This window comes from Balaenoptera physalus, assembly GCF_965194825.1.
Source record: "Balaenoptera physalus genome assembly, chromosome: 3".
In the NCBI taxonomy this organism is placed as follows: Eukaryota; Metazoa; Chordata; class Mammalia; order Artiodactyla; family Balaenopteridae; genus Balaenoptera; species Balaenoptera physalus.
This window is the reverse complement of record NC_138890.1, coordinates 66,312,917-66,330,792: the sequence shown is the minus strand read 5'-3', so window position 1 is coordinate 66,330,792 and position 17,876 is coordinate 66,312,917. Positions and strand designations below refer to the sequence as shown.

General features: G+C 44.9%; 1 protein-coding gene and 1 long non-coding RNA gene across 8 annotated transcripts in view; one reads left to right on the top strand and one right to left on the bottom strand.

Moving 5' to 3' along the window:
- Positions 1 to 17,876, top strand: part of LOC309657420 — a 1,054,509-nt gene that overhangs the window by 641,736 nt on the left and 394,897 nt on the right. The gene's annotated exons all lie outside the window — the stretch shown is intronic.
- The window catches only part of FSTL4 (follistatin like 4), a 734,694-nt gene that overhangs the window by 383,342 nt on the left and 333,476 nt on the right, over positions 1 to 17,876 (bottom strand). For all 7 annotated transcript variants that reach the window (XM_082454719.1, XM_082454713.1, XM_082454715.1 and 4 more), the window contains one exon: positions 14,397 to 14,430. In XM_082454719.1, the coding sequence (XP_082310845.1) occupies positions 14,397 to 14,430 (34 nt within the window). The remainder of the gene's footprint in view (positions 1 to 14,396; positions 14,431 to 17,876) is intronic.

The following is a 17,876-nucleotide window of genomic DNA, read 5'->3' as shown; positions in this document are numbered from 1 at the left end:
CACTGCTCCCTCTTCCATCAAGGGCAGCCACGGAGGTGCCTGCTCTTCTTAAGCTTTTCAAGGGCTGACCATTTAGAAGTGGCTTTGGGGAGGTACCTGAGAGCTGAGAGTCCTCGGGACAAGCGTCCTAGGGAGGCTACAAGAGCAAAACACAGGGACGCAGTATCACAGAGGACTCTGAACATTCTGTTACAATGAGCGTTAATATAAGGGCCGTCTACTAACTGAAGCACCCAGCCAGCCACATCACTAACCCGTCCAAAGCCCGTGTTCCCTCAGCCGTAAAACAGCAGGTCACACTAGTGGGCCACACCGGACTGCTGAGTGTGGAAACAAGTTAACTTGGCAAAGCTTACAGTGGGGGCTTTAATAATGACAGTTGTCACCATGTGTTCCATCCCCCATGGTCCCCTTCCCTCAAGAGAAAAACAAAAAATTTAGAAACATTTTAAACAAAAGTCAAAGCGGAAAATTTAACTAGAAATCTCAACCAAGATGCCCATCCCTAGGAAATGGTGGCTGGGTATCTAGGTTATGTTGGACACTGCGCCACCTCTTGAGAGAAAGGAAAACCTGGCCCCAAGGGCAGGAAGAAAGGGAAGAAAAGGAAGAAAATCAACCACAGAGAGCCCGGAGGTCTATGCACACTGGCTCAGGTCCTCACGTCCTTCCTCTGTTACTCACTAGCCATGGGACCTCAGATCCGTCACTTCCCCTGTTCAGGTGTGTGTCTCCACCTTTGAAAATAAGGGTTGACCCTGCAGGGATTTTCTGGACGTGGGGTTGGATCATGGGATGATTCCATGAATGGCAGCACCAGAAAGAGAGCTAGACTTCCCGAGGAGGGCATGACCACTGCCACGCAGAGCATTCAGGCAGGCTGCTTGGTGGAGGGGGTACAGCCACAAAGACTGGCTGTAGGACTGGTCTTGGAGACAAAGAGTGAGGTGGGGGAACAGGGGGCGCCTGGCCCAGACAGCTAGGCACATCCAGCATGTTCTCAGGTCATCTAAATGGGGCTCGGCCAGCACTGGCGTATCTCTCACTATGTTCCGAGTATCTCTGATCTGTGAACACCGGCATCCTAATGGATCCTGCTGTCAGCGATGGATAAGCATTGAGCTAATAGATGTCAAACAGCATTTGCATTTCTGAGATGGCTTCATCTGCTCCCTCTCCCAGGACTCTCCAAAGTGAAATGTGAAATTTGGATAGACAGGTCCACTCCGAACGGCTCCTCTTCCAGAAATCCCATGGGAAAGAAACAATTATTTAATTATTTCCTGCGCAGACAAACAGCTGAGCTTCCTAAACAGCAACCACAACTACAACCACTACAGGAGGCTGCTTCTCAACCTTCTCATCTCGGGAAGGCATGCAATTCCCCAGGAGACACATGGAAATGTTTATCACCCCTTGTAGTTTAAATAGCTTTCATTCGTTCATTCAAAGCACACATCACAGTGAATTGTCTCGTTCATTAGAAATTCTGCAGAAAGCCAGCGAGAGGTTTGGGTTGGGAGAGCGTCAGGGAGCTGAGCATCTGGAATATGATCCAAGGAACTAACCATGAGGCTAGATTCACCCATATGCTCCCTCTGGATGAGGACAGCAGGGTCAGCATGGAGTTCTCAGTTTGGGTTTCAGTTCCAGGGACACCTGTAGCAATCTGAACAGGCTGCAGAATCGTCTGTGTGGGGAGCATCTGTATTTGGGGGTTACTCTAAAGCAGTGCCCGACACACAGTAATGAATGGATTTTCTGGCTCTCCCTGGCTCTATTTTAAACTGTCATCATTTTAAACCACGAAATATGTCAAGTGGTAATTAAACCTCACCACAGACAGATACTGTGAAAATGATTAACTTTTGCCATTTCCCCCACACACATTTTGAATATTCTGAATCCCCAAGGTATGGGATCATTACATTGACAGATGAGAAAAGTTGTCTTCACAGTAATTTATTTTTAAAAGAACCAAAACAGGCCTGAAAATTCTGTGCTTTCGCATTGGGTTCTAATTTGAAAACTTCTGCTGTAAACTCACACTCCTCCAGGAAGCCTGGTGGGAGGAGTACAGAGCTGACATCACGGCTCCAGCCCCACCTCCATTAGCTGCATGACCCGGGACAAGTCCCTTGCCACCTCTGAGCATCAAGTTTCCCCACCCATCAGTTAACAATAATATCCTCACTCCACCCAACGCGCAAGTTTTCTTAAATGTAGTAAATGAGATGACAAATGAGAAAGCTCTCTGAGAGCAAAAAGCAGCCTGGTAACACTATCCAAGTATAAGATGTACATTCTGTATAAAGGGGGTAAGTGATATGCTAGCACAGCTTTACAGACCTGCTGGTTTTTTTAAAAAAAAAAAAAGAAAGAAAGAAAAAAAACAACCTCAACTCATTTTATTTTCAGTTGAAGTTTCTAAGCATGAGATTAGATCTGACCCTGTCAGATAAACGTCTCCTCTTAGCCACAGGACTCCCATTTTGGGCCCAAATATGCAGTGATTCACATAAATGATAAAAATTTAAATGAAGCAGCCAAGCAGCTGGATGGGAATGCTGCTTCCAGCAAAAAGAGAGCACAAATAACTGGTAAAATTAGTAAAACAAACAGATTTGAAATGTATTTTCCCTCCCATGACTCCTTTTCTGGACCTGTGATTTTCTGCTTTAAGCCCCATTTCTTCTGAACGTGGAGGTCTCTGGTTCTCTCTGGCAGCAGCAGCCCTGCAGGGTCCCATCACCCTAACCTTGTGGGCACTTCAACTGCAGAATGATGAGTTCACGTCTGCGAATGTGAACATTTCAATCAGAATTGTACAAACATTGCTGAATTTCCATCAAGAATGTGCTTTCCTGGATGACCTCAGTTAAGCCCATTTTAATTCTTTTATCAATTTCCTATAGCGTTCAAAGGGTCCCCCGTTTTTCTTTATTTACAAAACAAAATTGCAATGTCTGTGTCAGAGGGTGTTTATGAGGATTAAATAAGAGACTGAGTGTGAAAATTGTTTCCATTAAGAACCCTTCCAATCTAGGGAATTTATATTAAAGCAGTGAAGTAAGCCTTCACTCCTAAATGAATGTACAGACAAACGAGAAAGCACTTACTTTAAAAGCGGCTCGTGATCAAGAGCGCTGGTTTTCTGTAAGGCCCAGGTCACTCCACCACATCTGTGCCCCTGCCTGCCACATAATGCCCATTTGGAAGCAGCAGTGCAGAGAGGCCCCGCCATCCCCTTTCCAAGAAAGAAGGGGGATCTCTTATGAAGAATGGAAAATAAAGCTTCTGGAAGCCTCATGAAGGTGAGTACTGAAGTCACCAAGGGGTGGGACTGGGGGGATTTGCACATTAGCTTTTGATCTTTATGTCCTTCGGCTGAAGGGCTAAAGAAAGGAGAATGTGTTGGGGGTCCAAACAAAGAGTAACACCCCCATAGTCGGGCCAGGGGATGCTCGCTGCACCTCACCAGGTCACTGTGTCTATCACAGGGGAAGAGGCTGAAGGAGCAGGAGATCCCGTCCCTGGAGGCAGCCATGATTTAAAAAACCAAACGTGCTTGTATTTGTCATCAGGGATCTGGGTTCCAAGTTATAAGCTCCTGTGATCTTGGGTCATCAATGTTGTCTCTTAGCCTCGGTTTCCTTCTCGGAAGATGGAAGAGATGCCCTTCTCTGAAACGTTAGGTAAATGCTTGCTGAATCTTCGCCTGCCTTTGAGGCACTGAACACTCCTTAGGGGTGGAGGATGTGATAGACACCAGATGTGAAATAATTAAGTAACTGATAATATGCACCTTCCTGCGTTGTGTTCCCTACCTGGGTGGAGCCCTAGTTGTCATCTGGGGATCTACCTCCCTCTCACTCTCAGGGGTACAGCTTGTGACTCTGCTAAACCCAGCAGCATGTGGCATCCCCCTGGCCTGTCACTGATTCAGGAGGGGGCATGTGACCCAAGCCCATCCAATCTGAGTAGATTTTAGCACTTTTGGGGGAAATAGCAGACCAGAAGCTCTCCCTCTTCACGGGACTTGGAGGTGGAAGGAGGGGCGGCTGGCACTCCCCATGAGGGGGAATCAGCTGCGAGAGGGAATATGAGTGAAACCAGGTCCTGGTACCCTACGTTAGGTTTGCCTGAAGCCGGCATCCCTCACGCCTCCATCCCCTGCCCAGCTGTCCAGTTACCTAAGCCAACAAGATCCTCTGTTTGGGCTAGCTGGACCGCGTTTTGCTATTTCCAACAACAAAAATGTCCCCCACTAATTGAGTGTGCCCAAAAGGAGGCCCTCTGCCAACAGAACCGTCCTTTGGGGACTTCACTGGTGGTCCAGTGGGTAAGACTCCACGCTCCCAATACGGGGGGCCCGGGTTCGATCCCTGGTTGGAGAACTAGATGCATGCCACAACTAAGAGTCCACATGCTGCAACTAAGACCCGGTGCAGCCTGCATAAACAGACAAACAAACAAATAAATAAATAACCATCCTTTGGAGAGAAGAGCCTGAGAAGTCACGTCCACCAGGCCATCCAGAGAGCTGTTCCCCTAGGCCCCCGTGTCGGTCTACACTGAGCAAATACTCTCCCGCTTTGGGGTCGGCCCCCCTGCAAGGTGCCTAGCCATGATGCAGGGCAGCCAGGTGCCTTTCTATCTACAGGACACTCGCGCATCTCCCCGCTGACACATTAGTGGATGCAAGTGCTCTGTAAAGGCAGGGACCACTCCTTGTCATCACCGCCCACCCAGCAGACTCCAATCCACCTGAGGAAACTTTCATTAGCACCTAAGAAACCTTCACGAAACCCTAAGAATGGTATTTACCTTTCCACCAGAGTGATTTCTCTTTTAGAAGTAATCATGATCAAAATACGTTCCCGGACATTGCTTTAAAAGCACTGCAGGGGTGAGGGGGCAACTGAGGGCCTGAGAACTCCCCGCAGAGGCCTCCAGAGAGTGGGTTGGTGGGCAACGACCAGCCTAGGTACCCAGGTGAACTAGCGCCATGCACCATCCAGCAACACCGACGGTACTCACACTCCGGCCCAGACCGCCCCCTGCTGACTTCACCCACATCCCAGAGGCTGCGTGCAGGTCCACATCCCACAGAGCCAGTGGCTAGTCAGTGCCTGCTCATTTCCGGGGCCCATGTTTCCTGACTTCCTGAGAGCATAAGGCAAGCTAATCTTACCTCATGCAAAATTCAACATTTTGAAAAAAGTTTTCTACATGCAGACCCTGAAGCATTTTCTTGGAACCCAATGACAGCCCCAGCCAAAAAGCATAACCAAAGACTGAGTGTGCAGAGAACCACTGGGTGGGCTGTAATGCCCAGGGTCTCCGGCCCTCCTTGCCTGACCTGCAAGGGCCCTCCAGGGGCACGTGGCTTGTCCACCACATGCTTGTGCACCAGAGGGCACACCGTGAAGCCCTCACCACAGCCACAGGGAGAAACAGGCCAATGGCTCAGCAGCAGGGATCACCCAGAAGTGAGCGGGGCTGATCGGGAGAGAAAGCACCGCACGCCTCACTCCTTCAGATGAGACACATCACCTTGCAGAGTACTCCCCATGTGGGCTCTGCGACTGCTGAAGCTGAGAGAGCAAAGATTTGTTGTAAAGAGACAACACAATCTGAAAGTAAGGCGATGGGAGGGTTTTGTGGGTTTTGTTTTTTTTTTTAAAGAATTTTTAACAGATGAAGTAATTCTGAGGACAAGAAAGGAATTACATCATAACGGTCAGTTGGATTCTGTATCTCGTTCCCAAGAAAGAAAGGTTGCTGAGCAGCAAAAACATAAAAGAGACAGAAACAAATGATTTTTAAGTCACAGATAATTAACCCCAGAGGCTCGCTGATGGCACATTAATATTGCTGGGGCAAAGGGCTTAACAAGTTTGAAAAGGACCTCAGTGTTTATATGCAGCAGATCATTTCAAGGGTTCCTGAAAAGCAGAGAAACTCCTTCTGGCTTGGGGGCCAGGCAAGGCGCGAAGATGACAAACGTCAGCCTTCACTGCTGGGATCTCAGAGAAGAGAGGCGACTCCCCTGGGCAGGATGGGACCTCAGCGGGTCCAGCAGGAGTGCTGCACGTCACTTTCCAGGCCTTGACAGGCCAGCTTGGTGTGATTCAGAGTGATGCTGTCTTATGAAGGGCTTGCTGTACTGTCCTTATGAATCTGCAGTGGTTCGTATCTTTTAGGGGTTATGACTTCTTAGGTAACATGACTCTTTCCCCACCAATTCCAGACAGGGAGCTATGCGCACGTTTTGCAATGCCACCCCAGGGAGACTCCTCGCTGACACAGCTCGCTGTACAGGGCTTCCCGACCCCGCTCAGACCTACTGAGGCCCTTCATAACCACAGAGATTTAGCTGATTCGCATGAGCACCTTTTAAGGACTTTCTATCAGAGGGACCCACAAGTTGTCAGAAAGAGCAGAGTAAGCTCCCTGATGATGGTCATTAAGGAGAGGGAGCCCTTCCAAGAGCAGTAGTAGGAAAAGTAAGCACAGCAGATGGGACAGGGGTGCCCAGGAACTGTGGGGTCCACAGCCAAACAACTTGGCAGCACCTATACCTGTGATTTTACTCTATGAGAAGTGGAGGTGTGACAAAGAGCTGGGTCAGCCCGAGGATGTGCCAGGATCTAGCACTTTTTCAGTGCTCGTTGTGTGCACAGGGTGGGAGACCCCAGCAGGAAGAGCCTCGATCCTTGCTCTCCCAAGGCTCATCCTACCCAGCAGCGTGACAGCTGCCATTGGAGCACAGGCCACAGCCACCAGTGCTGTGTGCCATGGCGCTGAGGCACCAGGTGAGGCATCACACACATTCAAACAGCAGCACGAGGGACTCCCTGAGGTGTATGCAGCAAGGTCCTGCTTCTTCCAAATCACTGGAGAAAATGACATCAGCCAGGTGATAGGAGGAAAAAGCCACTCACCAACAGCCTGGAAGACCTTTAATTAAGGGAGAACATGTAAGGGGCAGCAGAGAGAACTCAGGCTCACTCAGGCTTAGTCCACGGCTGGTCTTTCCAGGTCCAGGCACATAGAATTGTTTTCGGGAAGCTTGGGGAACAGAAGCTGGGGGTTACTCACAACCCGAGAATCCTCTGGCTAAGGCTGTGCTCGGTCCTTGGGAAGGCCATTGTCTGCACTCCCTGAGCTTTATTATGATGAAGTAATTGAAAGGAAATATTAAGGGTCTAGTAATTGTGATGCTCAAGACAGTTTCTGACCCCAGTGCCCAGGAAACCCTTAATCTGGGGAGACAAATTTTATGTGTGTTTATTCGTACGTTCTTAAAGACAGCATCAAGAAGAGAGCTGTTTGGTTCTTCTGATTGCAGAATACGAGAATCTGAGCAGAAAGTTAAAGACTCTGACAGAGGGGACAGATGGGAATGGCTAAATTTCAGAAAATCCTTCTCAGGAAAAGTCAACAGGCTACAATATGCAAAGTCACCTTAAGTCTGCTTGGAGACAGAGGAATGGGCTTGGTGACTGAGACATTCCTCATTGCATGTCCGAGGCCAAATCTACAAGATACAGTATGAGAATAGCCATAATGAAGACTACCAACCTCACTGGGCACTGACGCCACTGCCCACACTGTGCCAAGGGCCCTCCATGCCAAATCCCTCCCCATATTATGTCCAGGAGGCTGTGAGGGGCATCAATTGCATGCTGCCCAGCATCCTTCCTCTGTGGACCAAACCTGCATCCACTCCCTGGCATTTGAGTAAGGGTGACTCTGCAAACTTCAAGGGGAGAATATGTGATCTCGCCTGGCCAATCACAGTATTCCAGTCCCTCCATGCCACAGTGATTGGTTTAGGGCTCGAGTCATGATATTATACAAGGCCAGCAAATCAGAATCCTCACTGAGACTTTTCTCCTGTCACTCTGGAGGAAAGCAGTTCCACCTTCTGAGATGGTGAGCGGTCAGGACCCTGTGAGCTGCAGCTGCTAGGAGCCATCCTGCAAAGCTGTGTGGAAGAGACCAACACACCAAGAGGAGGAAGGAGAAGGGGTGTCAGAACCCCTGTGTAAGCTGTTCTTGAAGCCAGATCCACCCTCCCTTAGAATCCGCAGTTTCACAAGCCTTTTAGGCTTTAGCCAGTGCAAGTTGGGTTTCAACAACCCAGAGTTGGGACTAATGGTCTATACTATTACTATCCTCATTTTTTTCAGAGAAGACTGAGTAACTTCCCCAAAGTCACACTGTAACTGGAGAGGTGGGATTCTACTGTCTGCCAACTGGTCATGACTAAACTGGGTACCAAAACGTTGTATGCAACCAGAACACATCAGCCAGCTGTGTCATCCGCTCCCCACTTAACCTGGCGCAACTAGGTACGATACAGTTTTGCAGCAGCTAAAGAGTGGCAGCACTATCCAGAAAGAGTCCACTGCTGTGGGGCTAGAAACTGAAGGAGTCAGATGCCAACTCCACCTTTTTGGAGCCCAATGACTGCAGGAGAGAACCAACAAGCTCCGCTGTATAGAGTGGGGGTAGGATGGGGAAGGAAACTCCATTTCTTTCCCCAGATGGCAGTCTTGATTGGAAAAGGACCCACTATCCCAGGCACTGTCAATCTGGATGGCTCCCTTTTAAATTCCCTACATCTGCAGCCATTCAAGAAGTTATCTCAAAAGAAGCTAGGAGTTTATTAATCTGTTTCATCGAAGACAGTCAGCCACTGTACATTACACCAAGATAGATTATGCAGGCAGCTGAGAGATCCAGAAAACATCTGCTAAACAAAATCAAAATTAATGGTAAACAGAATGCAATTCTTGATAGCTGAAGTTCACCCAGATGCAAAGAACTATAAAGGGGCTATTAGAGGCAGCTGCCAATTAAGGGGATAATTCCAAGGGTTTTCACAAAGTGAGGCTCTAGTTACACATTCAGGACTGGCAGGTCATGTTTACGTAGGAGATTTGCATTGCTAAGGAGCCAGAGCCAGCCTGCCTGTGTGACTGTCACTCCCCTCTCTTTTTCCGTGAAGACAGCGGCATCCCTCCTCTCAGGTTTCCCTCACAGCCCTGCTGAAAGCCACACCAGGCTGGTCTAGACTGGAATGTGTGAGTGAACCATCGTTGGGAGGGTGGGTAATGCAACGTGACATTGGTGCCCACCCCAAAACCCACAGCCTCTAATCGCAGCACAATCACAGACATCTGGAATAGCTTACGGATCACCCCATGCTCTAAGAGATGGCTGACAAGGGCTGAATTATCCCAGGTGCTTGCTCAGCTTACTCGAGTGTTCTCTCATGGCTGTAATTCAATGTGATGGGATCAGCTAGAGAAAAGCACCGGTTTGAGTAGATGAATTCTGGCAGTCGTAATCAGCATCAGCCCTCAGAGTGGACATGGGAGTGTCTTGGAGAGGTGAGGTTGGCAACTTTTGCTGAAGCTTCAGAAAAAGTTAAAATTAAATTGTAGGTGTCTAGAGGGAGGTGTAAAAACACCTGCATTAGAAAGCAGATAAAGAAGCAGCCATCTTTCCTTCCCCACGCAGCTGGCACAGGTGGGTCCCAGGGCAGGAGGATAACATAGGACTGCCCTGAAGGTGGAAGTAGGTCCAGCTGGGGTAGGCACGTACCCTTCCTAAGAGACGTCCTCCCAGTGTTGCTGTCCTGCCACAACCTCTGATACTCTATCTCCTGAGAGCCCTTACCACAAATCTAAATTGGAAACAAAGCTCCCTTAGGAAGTTTTCTTCCAAGAGTCCCTCTCAGCTTTCTGGGCTTGGCAGTGATCGTGTATGTTTAGAAATCCTTGGATGATGAAGCGAGATCAAGTCATTTAAGCCACCCCATCCCGCCCATTAGAGAGGTTCACTGCATCAGAGGGACATTGGTCCAGAGGGACGCTGACCCAGAGGACTCTTTGTTCCTACCAAAATTAGCATGGAAAGGAAGGAGTCTCGTGCAAGGTGCTATCTGCTCTGCTCATACCATGGGTTACTGAGAGTTAAGGGAGGTAAAGAACATGAAAGCTCTCTGAAAACTTCAGAACAACTGAGACATAGTTATCATTATAACTAGCTCACCACTCTCTCCATGCACCACCCTTGGAAGACAGTCACTGGTGCTGGGGCATGTCCTGGGCTCTGATGAAGCAATCCCTCTTCATGGACTCTCTAGAGCAGGGCTTGCAAAGGGCACTGCATGGAATGTCAGCCCAGAGATGATTAAAAGCAACAAATCAAGATGCCATGGGAAACTAAGTTTGGGAAATGCTGCATATTACACCTCCTTTTGAAAGTCCTATTTAGCATCTTAAAGACCTGAGAGGTTCTGCAGTAAAAATAACAACTACTAGCTCAATATTGAGTCCAGCATTTACCAAGTGTATTATTTCCCTATGGCTGCTCTAACAAAGTTCCATAACCTGAGTCGAACAAGAGAAATCTGTTTTCTCCCAGTTCTGGAGACTGGAAGTCAGAAATCAAGGTGCTGACATGGCCACACTCCCTCTGAAGGCTCTAGGGGAGGATTCTTTGTCGCTTCTTCCTAGCTTCTGGTGATTGTCAGCAATCCTTGGTGTTCCTTGGCTTACAGACTCATCACTCCAATCTGTGCCTCCATCAAAGCACACTGTTCTCCCTGTGTGCCTGTGTCCATATTTCTCTCTTCTCAAAAGGATCTCACTCATTGGATTAGGGCCCACCCTATTCCAGTATGATCTCATCTTAAGTTAATTACATATCTGCCAAGACCGTATCTCCAGGTAAGGTCACATTCACATGTTCTGGGTTAGGACTTCAACATATCTTTTTGGAAGACACAATTCAACCCATAGTACCAAGCTTATGTGAACATGGAGCACTTTCATCAATGCACCAGCTGGTAATATCTAGATATCCACAGAACACTCCCTAAAAGTGCCTTTGTAGGACCAAATGACTCAGTGCCTCTCTTGCTTAGCACAAGGACAGAATCAGAGTGAAAAGTATATATAAAAAGCAATTTTTAAAATTTTCACTTTATTCAAGAAATGACTGTTGAGCAACTATAGGCCCTGGGCTAAGGCCTTGAGGACTTTGGGAGTGAATGAGGGGAGGGTCTCAGCTCTCAGGAAATGAATGACCTAATAGGAGCCCTTAACTCTCAGGTAAAGTAGGGTAAGCAAAACTCTTCAGAAAGAGAGTTGGAAGGGGTGAGGGAGAGGTGGAATTTCACAAAAGATGAGGGACAAAGAGCATGCAGGCTGCAGGAACAGTGAAGGCCAGAGGCAAGAAAGCTGGGCTACAATCTGGGAACTGTGACATCACTGGATGGGAGGATCACAGGGGGAAATAAAGCAGAGAGTGGGTCTGAGGCACACAGTGCATTCATGTCACCCTAATGATCTCCAACCCAACTGTGACTTAGCCCAGACTCCATTTCCACTGCTAATATTAGCCCCCTCATTTCTCACTCCACAGACTTATTCAAGAGTTTGCAAAAGTCACATAGCGTAAAGTTGCAATTGGTCATCCATTTGTTGCAATGAACTCTGGTTGGAGCTGATATCTTGAGTCAGATGTAGTATTAAAACAAACAAAAAAACAAACAACAAAAAAGGAAAACATCTTGGGTTTTGTGGTCCAGAGGTTACCTCTCTAGACCTTTCCAGAATCTCCCGGGCTTGGTAAACCGGGCAGAAAAATTCAGAGTGTTAATTATTTGCTCCTCTTTCAGTGCCAGATCAAGATAAGTGTATGTTGCTAGACAACAATGTCTTACTTGTGTTTGTAGGAATAATAGTTTATTGAAATATTCACAGTGCTTCTACTATTTTTATACCCATACACTGTTCTGGAGAAGATTGATAACCCTACTCTCACACTCCCTTATAAGTCCAGCAACGAAGATTCTCGAGTTCCTCTTGCCTTGTCATGGGGACTCAGGAGTTGACCAAGGAAAACTATTTGGCCCCGTGAGGAATGGCACTGTCAGTGTCTGTACTGGATGGAGCCTAGTCAGGAAGCAGTCTGAAAGTATACAGTTGTGGTCACCTCATGAAGATGCCTGGCAGGTGGCTCTCAGGAAAAATACTAAGTCTGCATCATCCACGTGGCAGCTTTGCATGGGGAGACGGTGGCTCAGAACTGGAACTGAACTGCCTTCCACGCACTGGACCAAAGCAATGAGAGTGGCCAGTACGTGTGGTGTGAACGGCAGGTTTAAAGAGAAGGAAATGTTTTCTGCTTTCCTTTGTCCTTGGACTGCTCAAGCTGACCACTGTTTTAAAGGAACCCACTTGGCTGGTTTGGATCAGAGCTCCATTTCATCCCTAGCCTTGAGTTGCTTTTGGTCTGGAAAGGTGGCTTTGTCTCATGATATCCACAGCTAGAACATTCTCTGTAATTATGAATTGTTTTACATTAACTAAAAGAGAATGTCTTTGATCACTAGAGTTTGTCAGTGTTGGATTGTTTCCATTGTGACATTCTTAAATTTTTTGTTTCAAAATATTAAAGTAACTCATGTTAGAGACCCTTTCAACATGAAAGGCTTGTAGTTGAGACATTACATATATTTTACTGTTTATAAAAAAAGTCATCTATACAAAAAAAAAAAGATTAACAACCCTACTACCCAAGCCTGTGAATCTCAGACTTGAAAATACTCGGAACCCACTCTTTCCTCCTTCCTGCTGGGTTATAAGCACTGACATTAAGGCACTGGGCTATTTCAGGAATTTTCAAACACTCAACTTTGACAGAAACAAGCAAGAAACACATCAGTTCACAATAGGAAGAAAAAAGTTTATGTTATGTCAAGACAAATTTACCAGTACACACCCAAGGCATATGCTCCCAGTGAGCCAGCTGTGAAAGATGCTGCTTCTCGAGAGAAGGGATTATGGATGATTAGAGCACAGCCTGACCATGCTTTTGCTCATCCTCAGACACTCAGTCTTCTAGGAATTGGGAGTCTCGGGTACAGTAAGGCCTTTTATGCCTTTGAGCAAAAATACACGTGGTTCTCTCATACCCTAGCCTTACTATTTAAAGACATTTCTAACACAAGGACAGTAATATTCCAAAACAGTTAAGTTTATATGTGATTCCATAACGCAAATTAATTCTAAACAGTCACACTCAGGGGTAGTGAATGAATAGTATTCTAAACCAAAGTTCATGCCAACCTCTCTCCTAATGGCTATTTCTCTCCAGTATACATGTCATTGCACCCATTGTGAACACAACTTTGAATAAGAAACATGCCTTCCCTGCCCCACCCACCTTCATCCAATTTCATTTGATTTTGAGATCCAAACAATGCAGTTTACGCTATGGATGCAGTTCAGAGGACACTGAGTCCAAAACCAGAGATGATGGCAAATGAGAATGAAAGCCAGAAAAGTCATCCTATAGCTAGATAATCCAGATCCTTTGTATCCAGTATTCCAGTACCATGGACAGCAGCAAACAACCAGTTCTATTAACCCATCTGTACAGATGGTATGGAAAGTTTAGGTCTAGGAACACACTCTGGTAACATGGCCATTCTGTGTCTTTCACTGTGCTGCATAAAATAAGAACTAAACCACGGGGGAGGTTTTTAGATTTGAAAGTCAATATGGTATTTGCTCACTTTTAAAGATTGGCACTCTTTTTGGAGACAATACCACAGAGAAGGAGACGTGATTAGGGCTAAAGCCAAAGGCCAGACTCTAGACCAAGAATTCACTTTGGTTTCTGACTTCATCCTCCCATCCCTGCAATAAAGGGCTGATTGGTGGTGATTTCCATAAATCATACAAAAGACACCCTCTCATGAGAGACTAGGTATTACTGAAAGCAAGTAAACTTCAATTTCCACTAAAAGATTTCAGAAGTTACCACCCATATATATATTTACCACAGTGATCAGAAAACGAATGTGCTAGAGGAACTCTGGCAGGGAAAATAAAACACCATTGCATTGTTTTCGGAAGGGAAATTAATTGCTTATATCTATTTCAGCTTAACTAAAGTTGTAAAAATCTAAGAAATATCTTTCACAGTGGCACATTTTCTCAGATATTGAAATACCTCAAACCATAAACCATTTTTTATTGTTGAGGTGGTTTTCACTGGGTGGAACTAAATTATTACTTCAAACTTCACTCAGAAGATAAGGCCTCTCTGGAGAGACTGTAAACATTATCATGAATAAGCCAGTTCGCCAGACCCCATCTCTGATACTAGAAGGTAGAAGACACAGTTCTCACAAGCAAACCTGGACTTTAGTTCCTGCAGTCCCTAGAGGCAAGTGCCAAATAGTCAGCACCCAGAAAAGGCCACACGAAATTTCAAAGAACAGGCTGAAGTTCGTCTTAACTTCAACAAACTACATCCAAATGTCAACAATGAGAATGAAATGAGCATGAATGCATCTTCCCTACCTTCTCTTCTTGTGACTTCAAGGCTTCTGGATTCCTGCAAGAAAAGAAAGACTTGGTATTTTTGAAGAATAATTCATATGTAGAGATACTTGAAAATATCTCACCTGTTGTTAGACATTTATTCACAGAAAGGTGAACAATGTCATAAGAACAAGACATTCAGCAATGTGGGGTTTATTAAACTCTCATACATACACACATCTGTAAATGTAAACTACTTGTTGCTTTGTTGGCTTAAGCAAAAAATACTGTTAATCATGCAGTTTTTAATGAGCAGAGCCAACTCTCATGGTCTTCCTTATGTGGAAACTGGGCTGGTACCAATTGTTAGGAAAGACCTTGTTCCAAGTTGAATTCCCACCCTCCACCTAGACTGCAGGTGCTTGTAGGGCCTGGGGAAAACATAAGAAGACAGGGGCCAGAATTATATGAGCAGCAGCAGGTTCTGATTCGTGGTGCCACGATGAAGACTACCATTGCTCCTGGGCAGGTCACTGGCATGATCTGGTGATTGATTATGCTCATCAATAGTTTCCAAAGGGTGGGATATTATGGACAATTTGGATAGCCAGTCCACGCCACTGGACTGAATTAAGCCCTTGGCTTTTCTAAATTCAATCTCATCTTCATGCACTGTGCAAAGCAATGAGCAAAGTGTTTCAGAAATTACATAGGTAAAACAGTGTCCCTGCATTAAAGATATGCACAGTTGAATGGAAGGGTACAGAACAAACACAAATTACTGAGAAATAAAGGGGTGATTTTGCCTTGATAAATACCAATATATTCACATTCAACTGAAAATATAAGAAAAAGTGTTGTTGTTTTTTTTTAAGCACTTTGTAAATAGCACTGAAGAATGGGAAGGCTTTCAGACAGCAATAAGGGAAGGAGGGTGCACCAGGAAGAGAGAATGGCTTGAGAAAAGACAGGGTGGCAGAAAAGTACAGGGCATGGTCAGGAAGCAGTAAAAGACCCAGTGGGAAGTAATGGGGGGAAAGGCTGAAACATATTGCAGTTTCATAACTAATAAAAAGTATCTACAATCCATTATAAATGACCAGTTTAGGATAAAAAGCCTAATTTTGAGAATAAGCTGAAAATCCATTCTAGCAATTGAGGAAAAGAAGATCAAACACCGAACTTGGGACAACTCAAAATCACAACCAAAAAGACCACTCAGCACCATCACTTTTTAAACAAATGATATTGCCTTTCATACCTTAACATTCTTGTCTAGCATTCTTACGGAGCCAGGAAGGGGAGGCAATATTAGAAAGGAAACTGAGGAGGCACTGAAAAGACTGTCCTGCCCAAATTGCACTTTCTGACTGCCATCTCTGTAATGAGTCAAAAGCCCAAGTGGAGACCAATTGAAGATACATGTTATAGGGCAGCAGCACATCAGCACAGCACAATTAACCAAACAAGCATCCAACATGCTGGTTCCTCAGCAGCTCAGGGTTCAAAAGAGGGAGCTTGGACAGTAGTAACTGTAATGAGAGATACGAAAGCCATGAAGCACATCATGCACTAAGTAAACCCAGCTCCTTCCACACTGCTCCTCAGCTCTCTGTTCTAGGGGCTAGCACCTCCATCCTTGGAAATAACTAGTATTTGTGGAATAGGGACTGGTACAGCTCTAGAAAAAAACTTTATGGAAATTTTATTGCAATTGCATAAAATTTAAAAATTAACTTAGGGTAAGGTGACATCTGTATAACGTTGTATCCCCTTATCTAACATGGTATTTTTAATAATTTGTTCAAGTCTATTTTTATCTCTTTCAAGAGTATAATTTTCCTGTATATATGTTGAAAATTTATTTATTACATACATTTTGTTATCATAAACGGAATTTATCTTTCATTATATCTTATAACTAGTTCTTGTGTGTATATGTGATAGCAATTGATTCTTATGTATATATAACCAACCACTTTACTAAATTTCTTATTGTTTGTAATAGGTTTCCCAATGATTCTTTTGGGCTCTCCATTTATATATTTATACAATCTGCAAATAGCAGTGATTTTCTTTCTTCCTCCCAGGGTCTACGTCTACAGTTGCTTTCTCTAGTCTATTCTTTTTTTTTTAACATCTTTATTGAAGTATAATTGCTTTACAATGGTGTGTTAGTTTCTACTGTATAACAAAGTGAATCAGCTATATGTATACATATATCCCCATATCCCCTCCCTCTTGCGTCTCCCTCTCACCCTCCCTATCCCACGCCTCTAGGTGGTCACAAAGCACTGAGATGATCTCCCTGTGTTATGCAGCTGCTTCCCACGAGCTATCGATTTTACATTTGGAAGTGTATATATGTCAATGCTACTCTCTCACTTCGTCCCAGCTTACCCTTCCCCCTCCCCGTGTCCTCAACTTCATTCTCTACGTCTGTGTCTATTCCTGTCCTGCCCCTAGGTTCTTCAGAACCATTTTCTTTTTTTATAGCTTCTATATATATGTGTTAGCATACGGTATTTGTTTTTCTCTTTCTGACTTACTTCACTCTGTATGACAGTCTCTAGGTGCATCCACCTCACTGCAAATAACTCTATTTTGTTTCTTTTTATGGCTGAGTAATATTCCATTGTATATATGTGCTACATCTTCTTTATCCATTCATCTGTCGATGGACACTTAGGTTGCTTCCATGTCCTGGCTACTGTAAATACTGCTGTAATGAACATTGTGGTACATAACTCTTTTTGAATTATGGTTTTCTCAGGGTATATGCCCAGTAGTGGGATTGATGGGTCATATGGTAGTTGTATTTTTAGTTTTTAAGGAACCTCCATACTGTTCTCCATAGTGGCTGTATCAATTTACATTCCCAACAACAGTGCAAGAAGGTTCCCTTTTCTCCACACCCTCTCCAGCATTTATTGTTTGTAGATTTTTTGATGATGGCCATTCTGACCGGTGTGAGGTGATAGCTCATTGTAGTTTTGATTTGCATTTCTCTAATGATTAGTGATGTTGAGCATCCTTGCATGTGTTTGTTGGCAATCTGTATATCTTCTTTGGAGAAATGTCTGTTTAGGTCTTCTGCCTGTTTTTGGATTGTTTGTTTTTTTGATATTGAGCTGCATGAGCTGCTTGTATATTTTGGAGATTAATCCTTTGTCAGTTGCTTCATTTGCAAATATTTTCTCCCATTCTGAGGGTTGTCTTTTCAACTTGTTTATAGTTTCCTTTGATGTGCAAAAGCTTTTAAGTTTCATTAGGTCCCATTTGTTTATTTTTGTTTTTATTTCCATTTCTCTAGGAGGTGGGTCAAAAAGGATCTTGCTGTGATTTAGGTCACAGAGTGTTCTGCCTATGTTTTCCTCTAAGAGTTTTATAGCGTCCGGCCTTACATTCAGGTCTTTAATCCATTTTGACTTTATTTTTGTGTATGGTGTTAGGGAGTGACCTAATTTCATTCTTTTACATGTAGCTGTCCAGTTTTCCCAGCACAAGTTATTGAAGAGG